The sequence below is a fragment of the Syngnathus floridae genome, chromosome 11 (genome assembly GCF_059516105.1).
Source record: "Syngnathus floridae isolate MCC-2025c chromosome 11, RoL_Sflo_1.0, whole genome shotgun sequence".
Taxonomy (NCBI): Eukaryota; Metazoa; Chordata; class Actinopteri; order Syngnathiformes; family Syngnathidae; genus Syngnathus; species Syngnathus floridae.
The window spans coordinates 5,090,187-5,109,203 of NC_142423.1; the positions used below are offsets into that span (position 1 = coordinate 5,090,187).

Below are 19,017 nucleotides of genomic sequence, written 5' to 3' on the forward strand. Positions count from 1 at the left end.
ACGTAGCACGTATTTTCAAATACACGTTTTAATAGGCCATTGTTTGAGTGACATTCAAAGACACGACAACATGATGACGCCCTTTGCATGTTCGATCCATCGACACAAAGTGCTCACTTCATGAAACGAGGAGTCGGCAAAAAAATGAAAATAAAACACCTACCCGTTGGAAACACAATGGTTCATTTAGAATACTTGGATTTTAAATCTCCCTTGTTTAGCCAGAGCAACATTGTAGGTCATCTATGTATCATACTTGCTGAGTTTGTGTTGGTTTCCAAGTGAGGTATTGTTGAACATCGCATTAAGAGCAAGTCCAAGTACTGGATGAAGCAAACACTGACATGGATACACTAAGAGCACCCGTGATGCGGAGCTTGGAGTTTTACCGACCGACTGATTTGTTTATACTACGGAAAGCTGTGAGGGCCCTCTGCGATACTGCGACGTGGGCCTTAAGACAAATCTCGACACAATAGCCGTTTCAAATATGCACACTTGGTAAAAAGTAAATATAGCACACAGCACAAATGGAGTCCCACGTTAAGTTGTTTTCTTTAAATGCGCAGATGGGAAGCTCCAAATGTCAAATAAAGCGCCGCACATGGAGAATACGGGGCATTCTTTGGATAATAATGAACAAGGCATCATACTGTATATTCCTGATATACAAAAACATTCATCAGTACTTGCACATGAAGAACAATTGGCAATGTTCGAGTACAAAGAGCTAAGACAAAATAAATCACTTTGAAAGATAATGCTATGTACAAATGATAAACAGGCCCAAAAATATCTCAATAAATTATGTATTCAAAAGAATATTTTACAAAACTAACTCTGGTAGTGATACAAAGTGATCCTGATGTCTTTGAGTACTAACACACAGCCCAACTACAGTTACGAGAGAAAGGAAGGTTCTTCTGGTCACAGCTGTCACTGAAGCGTTTTGTCGTGATGTAGTGTCTCTGGCAAACTGCAGGACAGCATATCTTTGCCATGTAAGTGCAACAGAAATGGATTTTCCAAATGTCTTGAGGAAACGTTGCAAGCACCAGTGCCGGAGCGGAAGAGAAGGGGACTTAAAAGTCTTAGGAGGATTTCTTTTCTCCAACACAAATAGCACCACGGAAGCCACTTTCAGTACGATTGTGACTCTGTATCACTACTGGCGATATGAGAGGTTAAAAAAAGAAGGTAAAGAGTATTTGTTTTTTTTTTGTTTTTTTTGTTTTATGAGCGTACCGAGCTCCATGGGTCTGTGCTCCAGTGAGGGCTAGACGGGCACGGTTGAGTATTGCACTGCTCCCGATCCGGTGGCTTGTCGTGGATCTCGCAGCTCAGATCATTGAAACGCTCACCGTTTGGACGTTGACATACCACCAGTCTCGTCTTTATCCCGCCTCCGCATGGTTTGGTGCACTGAGGACAGCGTGAAGAGAGGTCCCATTAAAAAGCAGTTGAAAAGACCAAACAAAACACCACCGCTACCCCGTGGGAATTGCAAAGAATGTGAAATTGAGCTTCAGGTATTTTCCGATGTCCTTTTTCTCATGCAACCTTCCCAAACAGTCAAAGTAATTATCCAAACATAAGCATCCCAAAGTTTGGTTTTCCCACTAGCCCTTTTAACACCAGTAAAGCTGTGTCTGTCTGCCTTACCTCTCCCCAGTTGCCATAGATCCACTGCGGACATGGCCCCGACTCACAGGATCGCTGCTCACTGGGCCGGCTGCGATCCTCACAGCTGTTGGCAGGGTAGCCGTTCTCATCCTGGCACACTACGACCCGCCGCTGGAAACCTCCCGCACATGTGCTGGAGCACTGTTGTCAAAGAGAGAGAGCCAGGAGAACTACTGTCAAGCAATAAACCCAGTAGGGATGTGGCACTGCCCGACATTGATGCTAAGGCAGGGGTGTCAAACTCATTTTTTCACGTCGTCATGGTTTGCATTATGATTGTCAACCTAAATAAATGCATGAACGCCTCATTATGTACAGTATAAGCTACAAAACAAACTGACAAATAACTCATTTTCAAATCAGACGGGTAAAAACTGTTCAAATAGTTTAAAAAGATGCTTCATAAAAGTGAAGACAATTTGCAATTTTAGTAAAGACATGAATTTGATGCACAATTTGTATTCACGGGCCACATAGAATGAAGTGGTGGGCCATATCTGCCCCCCGGGCCTTGAGTTTGACACCAGTATGCTAAGGCTCATTACACGCTCTTAAATGCTTCTCTGGACTTTTGCATCTAATTTTAAGATCTCATAGACTGCTCACTCACCGCGCCCCAGGGCCCAGTCCGCCATTGGTGGGATTGGCTTTGAGGAATGATGTTCCTGGCCCTATTGTTTGGTGAGGATGGAAGAGGTCTGGAATCACTGGAGTGGGACGGGCATTGAGACATGGCGCAGTCTTGTTCTGTGCTCGGCCGATCGTCTGGGTCGCACTCGCTGGCGTTGACTTCTTGGTCACTGAAGTTGACACAGACCGCTTGTCGTGTTGTCTTCCCCTGACCGCAGGTTACTGAACACTGAAAAGAGTTTCACATTAGGGATTCAAATGGATGCCCTAGTTTCAGTTCAAAGGGGACATTTGCAGTCAATCAATCCTTTTCCAACACTGTTCATGTTTAGGGGAGGCGGAGCTTATCCTTGTCCACAAGTTCCTGAAATGGGGCTGCCACGGACACCGGGAATAGAGTGTAAACATAGCTTTAGGATGAACATTGAAGAAGTCATTGAAGGTCTTTGGGTTGTGGGTTTACACAAGTTTGGGTGCGCACATATTTGTTTTTGGCAACCAGAACTGCAGTCGGCCAGTATTGTGACATAAGTGGGCTGATGAAAACCATCTGTAAGCAACGGTGCAGCCCTTGGATTTAAAAAAAAATGCCCCCCCTCTTCTAGCACACACAAAGATACCTTTACAAAGCAACACACATACACATTATTTTCTTACCAAAGTCCACTCTAAAACTTTCCACTGTCCACATGCCACGACGGAGCACACTTCTCTGGCAGGAGGTTTTGGGAGTTGAGCACACGCCGACTCATCTGCCACACCGCCGTGGTTGTCACGACAACTGACATAACGCATACGGGTCCCTTTGCCGCAGCTGGCGCTGCACTATTAGAAAGAGGAGAAAAGCTAAGGTCAAAATACAAAACACGATTGATTATGTATCGATGGCTCACAATCACCAACCTGGGTCCACGAACCAAAGCGCCACTGGGTTTTGTGGCCTTGATGGGACGGGACTTTGGTCCCTGGGGAAACAGGTTGGCTGTTTGGACACTGGGCTAGTTCACAGTCCTGAGAAAGAACCAGCATGCAGACATATGAACAAGATGCATCCTTTGACCTGAAAACACTCATGAATAACGTATGTGGTTCTGTAGGCTGCTGCTTGAGAGTGGTTATGTTTCCCATCAGCCCGTACTAGCTTAGCAAAACAACATGAGCTGCGTCTCCCTATCAGTTCAAACTATGGATTGTGGCAGTAAGCCACTCAGCATAAAGCACTGATCCCTGTCATAACAGGTCATAGTGGAGTGGTATTCAGGGGTCCAATGCCCATGCTGGCATGGTTCAAAACCCCACCCCTTGTCCATCCCCTAGTCCCTAACCTTCCGCCCTCTTCCCTTTTTCCCTCCCATGCCCTGTTGTGCCCTCTGACCCCCAGTCTTTAGGAATGAGAGCCTTAGTCAAATCTCACAGGCTCCACATTCCACACTCACGGCGACACTCAAAGCGGCTCCAGGCGTGCGACCGGCAGACACAAATAAATGGTCAGCCTTCCTAAACACCATCTCGACTAAGTGGCAAAAATCTAAACCTCTCTAACCTTGCATTTACTAAACCTCCATCAATCTATCTGCACTGCTCTTCCTAAGTCCTACTTGGCTGCTGCTGGGACTGGCAGCTTGATGGCCGACTTTATGGCTGGCTGGGTAGAATCACAACAAGGTGGGCCCACTGATTCGGGGTCACTGCTTCAGCTAACCCAGGCACCGGAATGAAGAACTGCTGCAACTAAAAGGGAAGCAGGCTCATCCTGAGTCTGCATGCCCACCTTTTCCAATTTATTATGACCATATAGGAAACCCATGTAGACCATGCATTCAATATTCTTATTGTTTCTTACATAACACAAAACAGTTTTTAATAACCTTCTTATGGGGGAATTTCGTCTGAGAGCTCTTTGACTATGTGGGCCAGTGACGTATATTATTTCCCTGCCTTTCCCTGCACGCAATCAGACAGCTTTATTGAAACCAGGTGGCAATGATAAAGTATGTTTTTGTCTGTGCATTTTTACACAAGATGCCATCCTGAAAAGTAATAAAGGGTGAAAAAAAAACAAAGAATGAAGAATTTATTCTCCCTCCCTTACCTGGGTGTCAGTGGGCCGGGTGGCAGCATTACATTCAGTGTCTTCCATGACGACACCGTAAGATCCAACCACACACTTCACAGCTCGCATCTGGTACCCAAGTCCACATGAGGTAGTGCACTGGGTTCAAAAGACAGACGGAAAATGAATGATGGTGGCAAGCGGAAGACATCTGAGCCAGTAAAATCAGTTCAAAACAAAATTTAGTGAGTCAGCACTGGGAAAGAATCTGAAGTTAAATGCAAGATGAGAATCTCAACACAACACTAAATCTGAAAAATGGACTTCATATTCATTGAAGCCTCTACAAAAGCTAACTCAGAGGTTCTACCTTGCACCCGCTTCTGCCTCAGTGGCTCCAATGAAATAGGGTCAAACTTGTTTGGCAGACACTTCAGCTACCATTTGACCATGCTTCATTAAACAGCTTCAAATATACCTTACAAGGGAAATCAAGTCAAAAATCAAATCCAAAATGAGCCACCGCTTATCTTCTTTGTCACATGTGACAAACATTGCATTCCAGAAGTAAGAATCCGCACAATATTGGAAAATATTTAATTGTTGACTGAGAAATTTGCTGAACGGAAGTGGCAAATCTAAATTGTTACCACCCATAATATTTTGAAGCTGTTATTTCTATGCTGACTGATTCATTATTAATTATGAAACGCTTTAAAAACGGACCTGTACATCTGGAATATATGCACTGCCGAGATGCTTACTCTTACTGGAAGGTGGATAATAAATCAAAGTAAACCCAGCCATTTTGCACATACCTCCCAACCATACCTTTGAGATGAATCGCGATATCGCAAAGAACGCAATCTTGTGCATTGCAGCGTGAATTCTGAGCTCCGTTAATCTGTGTGTGTGTTTAGGATAAGAACAATATTGACCGGGTCTTACCTGTCCCCAAGGTCCGACTTGCCAAGAGGCACACTCCTGCTGCTGACACGTCTGGACCGAGTCGGGCTTTGATGAACCGCAGAAGCGGTCATCTAGACGGTCCTCACCAAACTGACACCACGTCCGGCGGTGCTTATAGCCTTTCCCGCACGTTACAAGGCACTGTAAGCAAGATCCATTCATGATTAGAGTCTAGACATACTGAAATAACATCATCCCAGTCATTCAGCTCATGGGAAAATCCTCTTGATGCCATATAGAGGATCCGACACTTATGACATGTCAAGCAATTGTATATTTTCCCCTCTACAAAGGATACGCGGACTGCATGCAAAAATACTGTGCAGGGGGAGGCATATAGTACAGTGTGGTTGTTTGTATTTGGAGGCACCCACATGGGAGATGTCAAATATTTCTGGAATGCAAGCCAAACCTTTTCAAGCTCCTTGGTCTGCAATGTGTAAACTGTGCCAGTCACTGACTATAGTTCAAGAGTTGAGGAAAGCATTGAGGGTAAACATTTGTAAAGAGGCAAGGCAACAATACCAGATACCGGTCAGCGGGGGGACACTTGACAGAACCACAAGGAGGGTCCAGTGTCTAAATCTAATCTGAATCACGATTGGACCAACCTCTGACCAGTCTTCAGTGTTCCATTGTGGACAGAGGAATTCATTGCAGGGTTGGACGGCCATCTTGTCCCGTTGACTGCACTTGCTGTCATCGCCCTCAGCCCCCGCTGCCTTTCGACACACTGCCCCTCTTCGGCGGGTGCCTCCACCACAACTCTTTGAGCACTGCATACCAGACAGATCAACAAGAGGAAACATATTGTGTGTCAAAACAAATGTCTGATTCCTTTTGAATTATAACCAGCTCAGCTGTTTCACCTCGGACCAGGACGAATACTCCCAGCCTCCGGGATTACAATCTCCATGACAAGCTTCCTTGTCGTCAGGTTTGCGCTGCCCGCTGCAATAGCGATCGTCAACTTTTTGGCTCTTTCCGTCTGTGTGGCTGATTTTAGCACAGAATATGTCCAAAGTGCGATATCCGACACCACACTGAGCAGTGCATTCACTCTTTCGAGCCACATGCCACCTTTATTGCATAGATAATAAGAGAGCATCATAAATACAAGAATGATTTGATTTCGCTTGAAGTAAAAATGTGAAAATAGGTCAAAGTGGTGACACAAACCTCAGTTCACATTCTGTGTTGCAGGCCTCAGGCGTGACCATCGGTCTTGGTATACCATGACACCTCTGGTCTGAAACCACCACCCTGTCAGACTCTCTGCTACAGAGAACTTTTCTCTTCCTCTCTCCTAAAAAGACACCAACAAATAAGTCAGTCAACTGCATTGGAATAACTCAGCCAATCCTCCATCAAACCACTCCAGTTGCTGTTTTTCCAGGCCATCCCTATGAATTAAAAACTACTAATCACTGTGGCTTGTTCAAGCAGTGATTAAGAGACTGACAAAGTGTTGGAGCCACGAGTCGAAGGAATTCACATTTACCTCTGCACACCTAAATATTCGCTCACATATGCGCAGACACGGAACAGAAAAGTAATTTCCTGTGAAGATGAGCCAAAGCTTTGCACCTAAGGTTGCCAAGTTTCACTATACGTACCTCACTTTTTGTTACGTGCCTCTCTCTTGCTTCCCATCTGTAGTCCCGCCACATCATTCATCATTCAAACCCCCTTGCAAAGACTGCTAACACGATTTAAGCCTCACCTTGGCACAGACGGCTGCACTCCTGCCACGGACCATAGGCATCCCAGAAGAACTGCTGAGGTCTATCCTCTATGGGGATGTTGAAGGAATATCTGACATCTGGGTTGTAAAGGTTCCCCACAGACAGCACCTACCGTGAAGATAGACATTGTAAAACAGATTGAATGCAGGATTTACGACCCTGAGGTTCTCACGTACAGTCACAGCTCTAACCTCAGAGGGGTTTTGAATTCACTTCATATAGGAAGCAGTTGTTCCTTATCTTAGTAGAAAGGAATGAACTTTACCTGGACGACGATCTCCTCTTCGATGCGCTCGGTACAATTAATCCTCTCAATAACATGGTCAGAGCCACTGTACTCGATGACGGCGTTTCCGACTTTAATTTCCCTTTTAAACATGCTGACTACAAACTCTCCATTAAGCAGGAATTCTCCACGACTATTTGATATGGCTGCAGGGACACAGAGAGAAGTGGTCACATGGGCTGCTTTATCCCACAGGAGCTCAAACTCACTTTGCTTAACATGTCTATAACTCCAGAAATAATATCGCTCTGTCATAGTCATACACAAGCTTGAGCTGACCTAGCAAATACTTGAATTATTGCATCTGCTAAAGTGTGTGGTAGCGGAAAAGTATTTCCTTATATTCCCCGAGAAGTACCATCTATGCTTGTCCAGTCCTGTCGCAGCCTGATTGCTGCACTCACTAATGCTAATGCGATTATAGATTTGATTTCCCTCCTTTAATTTCCCGACCATTTCACGCATTATATTTATATGACTGCCCTTCTTTCAGGGAGCATCTTTTGGTCATCATTTGAGCAAGCAGAGACAAAACATGGATTCCAATGCTGACTTGTAAAAAAAAAAAAAAAATGCTGAAATTCACATATTATATCACAGACAGTACAGAAGACAGTCTTCTCGTTAATATGCAATCTTATCTAATCTATACAAAGTTGCAAGTGTGACACTTCTGCAAACTACTATCACAGTAATAAATATGTTGATCTTATTGCCTTGGTGAGCAAAGACTTATTTCTTACCGAGGTAATTGTCATCCTCTGGTTTCCCTGAGTAGCTGTGTTGACGAACATCAATATTTGTAGCACCACTGGGTATCCGCACAACTTCATTGTAGCCTGAGCATGAATGCAAATTATTATACATCATGCTAATTGCTAATTCTACAGTAAGCACATGTGGGGACCCACCCATGTATATAACAGCTGGACTGCATTTGAAAAAAAAAAAAACCTCACTCACCATAGCGTACAATGTTGAAAGTGTTTGCCACAGTTTTACAAGAAGAGTTGTCACCACCACACACACCGCACTTGTCTCGTCTGGCTTTGGAGTTTAATACGTGGTCACAGCCAGCTTGCTGCTCAGCAATGAGAGGACAGGGATATGTGTTATAGAATAAATCTTTTAATTTCTTATTCTGTGCAGGATAATATTGTTCAAGATTGAAGACAGGGTACTCCATGGACTGCTCACCGGCTCACTGTCGTTTCGTTACGCAAGGTCAGTTACGCATACTGTACTTATGTGCCCCTTGATATACGTCCCCGATTCCAATCTCCCATCTGAACTACATTTGCTTTGTAACACACCATAAGAGATGGCACATAAGCTAAACCACATGTAAGTGGTTTCAGCAAGACATTTTTAATATCTGCTAGGATGTATAGTCTAGCCCAAGTCAAATGGGATCAATCAAACAACACTTGCCAAGACCAGTAAATCCAGTCAACGGCTCGCTAACCCAAACATTGTGTGAAGCTTCGGCCTCTTCAGCTCGCTACATGATGTCGTGAAGTGCAACCATAAAGCAAGAAACCTCACCCTGCACAAGCCTTGGACGCAGATGTCATTGGTATCGGGTCCGCACGGCGTGCCGTCGGTGACCCGGTCCCTGAGCTGGTAGTAGACGGTGCTACCTGCTACCCTGCAGAACAGCTTACATCTGTCCTTCATCAGGACTGGCCACGAGACAAAAGGAAGACAAATATGACTTAGTTAGTCGGACACCATTATTGAATAAAAAGATCTCGGCGGGGGCAAGACTGACTTCCACTGTATTTGGGCACCCAGCGAACATTAGGAGGTAGACCGTTGATGTTGAAATGCCTGCCGTCAAAAGCGGCACACTGCTCCTCTCTGAAGTCCTTCTTCTGCTTGGAGCACGGCTCAGAGTTACAGGAACGGAACTTCATCCGGCGACCGACACAGTACATCCCTCCATTCCTTGGCCTGGTGGGGACACATCACGAGAGATGAGTAAGTACAAACCAAAAAAATGTCTCAACAGTGTCTAATGGAGGGCTTGTTTGTGTTTAACAGATTAGAAAAATGTAAAAAAAAAAAATTAAAAAATAAAATAATGCCACCTACTGAGAATAGTGATCAATGTCAGCCTAGTTGGCATAAAAGCAAACATCGTTTTCAAAAGACCATTCCTCCAAAAATTCTTTGCACGCCTTCCTTGTCCAATTCCTGTTTGATTTGTGTATTTACCGGGAATTGAAAATTGGCCATCAGCAAAAGCGTGGCTGAACATTAGCTATGACAAGAATTCCCTTAGGGTGGATTGATCTATGGAACATTGACTTTGGCATCTAAGATGGAGACAAGGTCCAGCGGGTATGCGTGACTACAAAGACGAGTGCTCACACGGGTCGGTTGCATTCGCGCTCGGCGATCTTGATGCCGCCGCCGCACGTCCGAGAGCAGGTACCGAAAGGGCTCCAAACTCCCCACGCGCCCTCCACAGGTGTGGCGTCATGCTCTTTGGTTATACACAGCCCGTGTTTGCAGTGCTGCATTAGGAGAGGAAGGTAAACAGGTTTTGGAAAGGAAAAAGAAAGAGGGAGGAAAGAACAGCAATAAAACGTTAGAGGAAACCAAAGACAGAGAAAGCAAAGGCACACAAAATAATTTTCTTAGAATAGCCCAAACAGCTGCCTGGCTGCTCTTTGATGCTAATCTGAAAGAAATTATACAGTGAAATATTTCATCTCTGCATCTGTCTGACTAGAAGAAATGTCAAACAAGTCAATGAACATCTCAGCTCATAACCGCAGGATAATCACGCACGATAGGGCAAATGTGGTGTAAGAATTTAGTGTGGTCAGCATAAGTTCAACTATGCGTGTGTTTGTCTAGGACATTTAGACCAAATGCCTCCTTCATGTCCTCTCATTACTAATGGAAGGATGTGAGGTGGATCATTAAAGCTGGGTGAGAATTTTGCAACGACTCCCCATACAGATTGTCTTCACGGCTAAGGTGAGTCAGGCAAACGTGAATCTACCCTCCTTTTTTAATGCGGACTGTTTATGCACGACTATAAAAAAAACAAAACATTCTTAATCCCCTAATGAAATTGAATTCATTGAATCCATATTTTTTTCCGATTTAATGAACATTTGCCATTATTTATTGAACCCATTTACCTTTCCTGGGGAGCAATCAGTGCCGTCAGCCCACGGCATGTGTTGTGTCCTGCAGCCCCTCTGGGCGCCCTCCGGGCTGGTGCACCACAACCTTCGACATTGGGTCTGACAACACACACATTAAACACCACTAAATATTCTGTCAGATACTTGGCATCGTCTCCTCGTTTCGACAACATCGCTCTTGACAATCGACTTACCATATAAGGGCACACCTGTGTTCCTGGCCCAAATATCAATTCACACTGTTTGTTGACATTGTATACCCATCCAGGCAGCTGCTGCGAAAGACCGTATGGCCGAGAAACGGGCTCGTCGAGCAAGCACTCGCCATAGCCTGTGCTATTAAGAAATGAAAATAAAATGACTTAAAGGAAAAAAAAAAGGAGAACAAAAGACAGAAACAGACACACACAAAAAAAGAACAGCACATGTTTATAAACACATCTCTGGCTGTATTCCATTCCATTAGCACAGTTGTTAAAAGGAGTAGAATAAGCTAGTTGGAAGTTGTGTAAGAGATTTTGGACAGTTGCCGGATACTATTCTGTTTACATTTTTTTTTTTTTTTTTGTTAGAAGAAACAAACTGTTCTGAGGAGCCAAGGCGTTAATCAAGTGTGTCTGTGTTCCCTACACTACGCTCCCAAGTTGTTTGAGTTCTTTAGCAGCTCCTCCAAATCAGAACAAAAACATAATCCATCTCAAACCATTCGGAGTGGTTGTGAGGAAAAAGAGTGCGACATACTCAAGGAACTCTGTGATGTACTTCCTGCTGCACTTGGACCACATCCAAGGATTTGTGTTGTAGTTGAGTGTGGGAGCCATTACGTGTTGCTGGATCTTAACACCGTCCTCCTTACATTTATTGCTGTCATCGTGAGGCATGTTGAACCTGGAAGACAGAATGCAGTGTAAACTCAGTATTTAAAAAGAAAATACATTTGGACATTTATTCGACAATAAATGTAGACCCCCCCACACACACACTTTATACAGCCTCCCTCTGACAGGTACCATATAACACTGCTAAGCTGTCGCTTTGCAAGTCGTCACCGCTTGACGGGGATCAAAACGGAATTCAACAATCCCACTGTTTGTTAGTGTTTCGAAAGAGCATTTGTCAAACATGATGGGGTCCGTAACAGTCTCCGGTGTCGTGGGCTAACAGGTCCGTGCTCTGGCTGACTCAAGACTTTGGACCAAAAAGAGTTTATGCACGTGGGCAAAGGTAATCATCAAAAATAACACTTTAGGAAAAAAAAAGAAAGCTGTCTCCTCCTTCACATGTGACTTCCTCGAAAGTGTTAGACTACCAATACTGTGGTGGAGGAATGCTGACGAAACCTCTCACATGCGCTACTCACACGTGGCCAAGTTCATGAGCGATGGTGAACGCCGTGCTCAGGCCGTTGTCTTCGCTAATGCTGCAGCTCCTGTACGGATCACACACAGTGCCCAACTCTGCCAGTCCTGCAAGGTTTAAGTCGCTTCATTAGGTACACCAGAACAGAGCATCACTGGGGATGTCAGCTTTGGAAAGTTTTGATCACCACTGACTTTGCCAGTGATAAGAAGAAAGATTTTGTCCCTGTCTTTTTAAATAGCTACTTACCTAAAGTGTCACATTTGTCCCTCGCTCTGCAGATGTCTTGTCTATGAAAAAAGAAGAGAAAAGATGAATAAAAGGGATGATCGCTATTAATAGCCTATAGTAAAAAGATCTGGGTGTGCACCTTGTAATAAGAATGGCAGTATCATGGTGTGAGTGGTGGTTATCATCCAAGACATTTTGGCCATGCTGCCAAATGCAGAAATTCTTCAAAGTGGTCTGTGCGTTAAATGAAACAAGGGGACCATCCTAAAAAAAATAAAAAGAAACGGATGCAGAAAATGCCCAATATCTTCTTTGGCTCTGTGGATGTTAATTATGATCATTTACCTGCTCGTTGTTTATAATGACTAACTTCACAATCACTATGTTAATTAGATTGCCAATGCTGGGGTCCTTGTAGATGGAAGACACCTGAAAGGGGGAAAAAATAACAGTTTTATTATTCAAAATAGCTCAAATTAGACTATTTTCTTTTGGGGATGGCCACCATGTGCTTTATAGCTAAGTCCTGTAAGTCATTTCAACTCTCCTTTGAGGTTTGGCGGCCCCAGACGCCTTCTAAAGATGGGATTCGCTTGAGTTGCTATGTGTGATATATGCTGTGTGTGATATACCTAAACATATTTTTCAGCATTTATCAAAGCTGTCTGACAGGTACCGCTTCGAATTGCCCTTGGCTGTTTGTAATTTGTTTTTAGCCCTGCCCAAGGCTTCCCCTTTCCCTCCCACAGATCCCAAAACATCAAAGACTATGGGAGTAGATACAAGAAATGTTCAAAATACAGTGGAAAGGAAAAGTCTACACACCCCTGTTCAAACATCAGTTTTGTCATCTAAACTAATAAAACTGAATTGAACTGAAATCGGCGATGTTCAGAAAGAACTCATCACATTCAAACTCAAGTTTAAGGAGAGTCATCTGATTAACCCTGCATGAAGGTCATCTTCTATAGTATAATTTCACTGACATTTTTGCGGTCACAAGCCGTGGTCTGCGGAGCGCTGATTATGTACAACAAAAGAGCTGCCAACAGGCTAAAAGCTAAATTGAAGGAACTGCAGACATTTCTAGCAAGTACTGTTTGCAGAGCACGTGTGACAAGAATCTCTCGTTGTCTTTTTATGTCTGGAGTCAAAATTAATTCCAGATTCCCAGCTTGTGTATATTTTGCAAAAACATGCTTGAACGAGCGGCACTTACGATGGACATTAAGGTGAGGATGTAGTGCTGCAGGTTGCCTCCGTGATGGTCCACCATTTTGCTGTCGGCCACCAACATGACTTCAACAAAGCGCGGGAAGGAGAGGAAGCGCTTGGAGCGCTTGTGAGGTTTCGAGTCATCGCTGCTGCTTTCATTTGCAGTTTTTGAGCCTACGCTGCTGCTGTGTGATTTGTGCAAGGCGTCCCCGTTCAGGCGCCCACTTAGTAACTCCACATCACTCAATATTCCAGTCCTGGGAACAAACACTTTGTCCAAGGCCGCCCCATCTGTTGGCTTTTTCCTCAGCTTGTGCCTCTTATGCCTGTGTTTGAGTTCTAAAAAAAACAGGGGGTGAGAAATGTGTTAATAGATAGACATGGCGGGTTATACGAATAAGGCCTTCAGAATAAAGATGCTAAAACTTTCTGTCATGGTCCAGATATGTTGCTGTCTCTTTCACTTTTCTTCATTTCTGCTCAAATTGTGCTGAATGCCGCCTGCAGTGCTTTTTTTCCCCCCTCTCGGAAGAGGGCAAAGAGTTCAGGTTAGGTAAACCTGGCAGAAGGCCATAAGAAAAAGTAGCACAAGCTGAAATGCACACACCAAAAGAAGACCACACCAATAAAGTGAGAAACTTGACATTCTCATCCAACTGGAAAATGAGTTTAACATCACGCCGGAACGGAACTGCAGCTTGCATTGCTGAATCGAAACCAGCTCACTCTATGGGGTGTCATAACTTCTCAACAATTGAGAATCGGGGCAAGAATGACTTCAATACACGCTACCTCTGTGAAACACAAATGCTACTGAGAGTGACACCAAACATCTGGCAGACAACAAAGAAAAGATTTCAACTAGTAGTTGAAATAGGAGCAGCTGTGGGAATATCTTACTCCTAATTGTGTTGTCATTGTCTCACATGCAAAACCAAAGTCAGAAATCTGACAGCCATTATTCAAGGGCGGAAACAAAATAAGCCGACAACATGAATGCAATTGTTAAACTCTAATAGCTAACGTATTGACATCATGGCTTCAAATAAAGTTTGCAGATCATTATCACAGACAAGTCCTAATGCAACACAAGGGGTGTCTGGACCACTCCAACAGCTGATTCAGGATCACCATGGCAACAAAAGCAAAGGTCGCAGGCTCCTCATTACAAGCAACAATGGCTTTGTGTTAATTTAAAACGAGTCCATAAGTGTTGCTTTAACATTTTGATGATTTGACACTTTCAAGTTGGCGTGGATTTCACGAAACCGACACTGCGTCCTCATGGTAGTGGGTCGGCCCAGTTTCCTTATCATGAAGTGAGAGGAAGCCCACGAGTCAACAGGAAGTTCAAACAGTAAACTGAGATGAGATGATACAAGGGAGAACTTCCAAATGAGTCTTAACTCCTGTGTGGGACAAGCTTGCACACTGCTGTGGGTCGGCCATAATGATTGCCCCACACATTGTTTGAAATTGAACAACATGTCATTTCGATACCATAATGAGTGAATACGTTTCAATTCCACACCCAAGTGGAAAATCCACAATTCTTATTCATATTGGCTCTCCAGGAATTCTTTAGCCAGATAAGCTTTGCATGTTATGATTATGCTACAAAAACTCAACAGGCTCAGTTACTATTGTATAATCATTTCCTGATACAAGTGATTGTGAGGACTCTGGGAATGACGCAGCTGCTGACATCTGTGGGAACCCACTTAAAGGTCTGACGTGACCCACACACACACACACACGTGCGCACACACACACATGCTTGACTCCACATGAGTCGACTGTGAGTGCCGTCATGCACACCAAATGGCTTTACCTGAAGTGTCACAAGCTGAGCTGTCCCCGGATTTCTCTTTTTCGGGTGCACTCTTCTTGTACACGATATGAGGTTTTGTGTGTTCCTCTTCATAATGTTCTCCTTGGTAGTTGTGAAGGGGCTCGACAAAATATTCCCCTTCTGGAGATCTGAAGGTGCCAAACTGAGGGGGGGGGGAAACAAAGGTTAATTTATGCTGTTTATACATACATAGTATTTAGCAAATGTTTACCTTAATAGTATTTAATTGAATCCTGCCATGATCAAGATTTTGTCATTTCATTCAAAATATTTTTAGTAAGCATCAGTGGAATGGGGTTCATAAAGCATTTGAGAGGAATTTGCATGCACATAATAATGGTCCCAAAAGTGAAACCCATGATGGCTATCAGAGACTGTATATTGTTGTGTGTTCTTGGCAAGCGAATGTAAAGTACTTCACGATGTACAGTACTCCACATGGTACATTTAATGTAGAGGCCTGCGGTGCACTCGATAAGGTACATGCCAACACGAGCACTTTCCATGTGGTGTTCACTGACGTGCGAATGACTTGACGCTTCAGCAAGGATTAAGCAATTGTGTGTGACAAGATCCATCCGTGCATCTATGCATCCATCCATCAATCTGGTGCCTTTGGGTGAAAGGCAGGGCACATGAACCAGTCAATCAAAGGACACAAAGACCAACAAACATTCATACCACTGCATGTTTTTGAAATGCGGGAGCAGTCCGGTGTGCTTTTTTCATCCGATTCATCGATTAATCAACAAACTCCTCGACAGATTAATCGATGATTAAAGTAAATGTTAGTTGGTGCAGTATTTGTATCGTTGTTTATCTATCTATGCCAGTATCGTACAGTGACAAGCAGAAGAATCAATGCTCTTGTGCCTGTACATTTTTCTCATGTCAATTCCATGCTTTGGCTTAATAAAGATTGGGAAACATTGCAGAGGGTTGCAGCTCGGTCATGGTTTGCTTTTCCCAAGGGGTGGGTGTTCTTTACAAGAGGTCCTTTGTGATCATAATTTTATTGACCATGGCCTCTCTGACAAGTATCATACAATAAATAGTTTTGGCCACTCGTGCTATTCTATGTTCAAATGATGTGCCCTCAGAGCTTTGGCAATGAATAACAAACTGTCAGGAAATGGAGCAACCCAATCTCAGCAAATGATTGAAATTGTTGAGGAGGCATTTGGGACAGAACTGGTCATTAATCGTCACTTCATCTTGGTTACTTTGTATAAATACAACTTTTAGAGGAATCCTGACTCTAAATCATTTCCTGAAAGTTTGGGAGTGGGGTTGAACAGTGGTGACGTCAGTACCGCGCGTACTCGCGCCGTAGTGGCGTGCGTAAACGCGTCAGCGACTACTGACCACAAACCAAATAGGCAGGAGAGAAGGAGCACTTTGCGATTTGCATCTGACATTAAAAACGTGACGCATCTGTACAGCCATTTGCTGACTTGACACTTATTGTGCTGTTATATCAGCACAGAAAAAAATTAAGTCACGATTTTATATCGTGTATGTTGGTGCGCATACCTTTGCAAAGATGGCTTACGAAAGTTAGACTTGAAAGATTTTAAGACATCGCTCAAAGCACACACGTGTATGATGCATGTGCTTTCAACAACAACAACAATAATAATAATAATAATAATAATAATAATAATAATAATAATAATAATAATAATAATAATAATAATAATAATGATTAACTCACCAGTCCGGAGCATAAACTGATGATTGCGGCGTGCTCTGATTTGGCATTTACTTGTCCTTTGTAGAAGCAGTGCCTCAACTCTGTGTCCTCCTCCTCCTCCTCCACGTTATCTCCTCTAGGTACTCCAAGTAATGTCACAGTGTATAGCGGGGCGATAAATTCCGAGTCCAACGTAAGGTTGAGGTGATAGTTCTGTCCGAAAGCAGAAATCCTGTAATGGATATTTGGAGAGGCCCAGTGCTCCGTAATATTGTCGCTCTTCTCGTCCAAACTTCGCCGTTTCCTCTTGAAGTGTGCGCTGCTCGGGAACTTGTCACCGGTTCCGTCCACTCGCACCGGTGTGACAATCTCATAAGGGCCAATGTCCTCTTTTACTGCACGTGTAAACACAACATAGAGGAATGTTATCCTCAAAAATACCCAAAGTGCTGCCTTAATTCATTCATTCATTCATTCATTCATCCATTCATTCATTCATTCATTCATTGACTCCCAACTGTGCCAAGGTAAAGTATACTTAGACTATAGTCCTATTGAGAAATACTTACCTGTGCTTGGATTCAAGAGCAGTGTCCCCGTGGATGCGTCTGCCGATAATAAATCAGGGAATAGCAGGAATCCCAAGCCCCAAAAGAGCACATGCATGATTGTCCACGTTCAGAGGAGAGCGGCAGCTTGTAGCTACTCTTGTAATCTTAGTCCTAATAATAACACCAAGAATGTCAATAATAATAAGAACTATGATAAATAATCTATTCCCCCGGGCAGTCCAGCATTTCCGTCTGTGGTCCCCACGCCACATCCAACACAGTGTGTTATCCTCGACTCGCGTAGTACGGATGTTCTCTGGCCGCCGAGGTACACTGCTGCTGGGACGTGAGAGCTCCGCAAGTTCCGAGGCCAACATGCATACTGCACAGAGGGGTGGGCTGCTCCAAAAAGGTCTGCTCTGCTACAGAGTGAGCGTGTGTGTGTGCGCGCGCGCGCGCGTACTGAATGTCTGCACCAGCTCTCTCCCCCGGCGAGGGGCGGGCTCAGACAGCCAAGGTACACTTTTGCACAAGCGGTCAACTGGTGGTCGCGCGTCTCTTTTTGGCTCTCAGGTGTCAGCGTGCTGCACTACAGCGTGTGAGTGTTTTAATCACCAGAAGCCATGCAGGGGTCCCCATAATCACACTGGCCCACTATAAGGAATTCTCATAAGAAATTCAAATTATGGGATAATAACTTTCTTTCAAAAGTTTGGGGTTAATCTGGTTTTAAGAGTGGGAATTTGCAGCGGTGCAAAACAGTGACCATGACAGTAAAGTAGGGGCCCAAATAGAAAAATACCTGCCCTTGGGCGACTGGTGACTTAATCTTAGCATGGAGGGAGACTTAATAGTTGATGAGAGCGAGAAAATGCAAACTGGCAAGCAACAGAGCAATATACAGTAGTGGTTTAGGGTATTAAGGAGGTGCTGCAAAAGGGATTGAGAGGGGATCATGGTAATGGCTTTATGAGCCGTAACCCCCTCGGTAGGACAATGCAGCCTGTATGGATGCCTTCATAGGTGCTTTGTTATTTGGGAGATCAAAGTGTGGGTTCTCCCGCACCATTCATGCAGCCCCCCCCCCCCCCCCCACTCACAGCCCTATGCAGGTGCAGTGTCTATTATCGGGATAGGCGGTATGTTGGGGCATACTACCCGAAGTGCCACCAAATGGGTGTTTAATTTGAGATGCCACGGTTTTGACTGCATGCTTGACTTCTATCAAGGAGTAAATATTTTTCATCTACTCGCGGATTGCATTTTTTTCTAGAAGTGATATGTCGAGGAAAATGTGTGGACTTTAAAAGTCACTCCAGTTCGCTGGCTTCCTTCCATCTTTCTCAATAGGGAAGTCATTACAGTTGTGTGTGTGTTCTCAATGGTCACCGAGGTCATCAGAGTCATTCCCCTCACTTGTGTGCAGGCTACATCATTCAGGGCAGTTATCAGCAGTGTAAACTTCACTTCCCCTCCAGATCAGATAATCGGTCCGCGGGGAACGGAAAGCTTGAATGAAGTGGCCAAGCCCGGACTGGGATTTCAAAGAGATACACTTTAATTGTGGAGCTCTCCAAATCTCTTTTTAC

General features: G+C 44.1%; 1 protein-coding gene across 1 annotated transcript in view; it reads right to left on the reverse strand.

Moving 5' to 3' along the window:
* adamts9 (ADAM metallopeptidase with thrombospondin type 1 motif, 9) overlaps positions 1-17,970 on the reverse strand; it is a 30,507-nt gene extending 12,537 nt beyond the window's left edge. The window contains exons 1-28 of the mRNA XM_088390084.1: positions 17,447-17,970; positions 16,899-17,272; positions 15,164-15,326; positions 13,337-13,671; positions 12,463-12,546; positions 12,257-12,381; positions 12,136-12,176; positions 11,888-11,993; positions 11,269-11,415; positions 10,722-10,863; positions 10,522-10,626; positions 9,740-9,885; positions 9,138-9,319; positions 8,912-9,048; positions 8,330-8,447; positions 8,110-8,205; positions 7,346-7,512; positions 7,059-7,188; positions 6,515-6,641; positions 6,205-6,415; positions 5,947-6,111; positions 5,315-5,476; positions 4,406-4,525; positions 3,217-3,324; positions 2,971-3,138; positions 2,294-2,542; positions 1,663-1,824; positions 1,246-1,422 (exon numbers count right to left, since the gene is read on the reverse strand). Coding sequence (XP_088246210.1) covers positions 1,246-1,422; positions 1,663-1,824; positions 2,294-2,542; positions 2,971-3,138; positions 3,217-3,324; positions 4,406-4,525; positions 5,315-5,476; positions 5,947-6,111; positions 6,205-6,415; positions 6,515-6,641; positions 7,059-7,188; positions 7,346-7,512; positions 8,110-8,205; positions 8,330-8,447; positions 8,912-9,048; positions 9,138-9,319; positions 9,740-9,885; positions 10,522-10,626; positions 10,722-10,863; positions 11,269-11,415; positions 11,888-11,993; positions 12,136-12,176; positions 12,257-12,381; positions 12,463-12,546; positions 13,337-13,671; positions 15,164-15,326; positions 16,899-17,272; positions 17,447-17,543 — 4,344 coding nt within the window. The 5' untranslated portion in view covers positions 17,544-17,970. The remainder of the gene's footprint in view (positions 1-1,245; positions 1,423-1,662; positions 1,825-2,293; positions 2,543-2,970; positions 3,139-3,216; positions 3,325-4,405; positions 4,526-5,314; positions 5,477-5,946; positions 6,112-6,204; positions 6,416-6,514; positions 6,642-7,058; positions 7,189-7,345; positions 7,513-8,109; positions 8,206-8,329; positions 8,448-8,911; positions 9,049-9,137; positions 9,320-9,739; positions 9,886-10,521; positions 10,627-10,721; positions 10,864-11,268; positions 11,416-11,887; positions 11,994-12,135; positions 12,177-12,256; positions 12,382-12,462; positions 12,547-13,336; positions 13,672-15,163; positions 15,327-16,898; positions 17,273-17,446) is intronic.
* Positions 17,971-19,017: the final 1,047 nt, after the last annotated feature.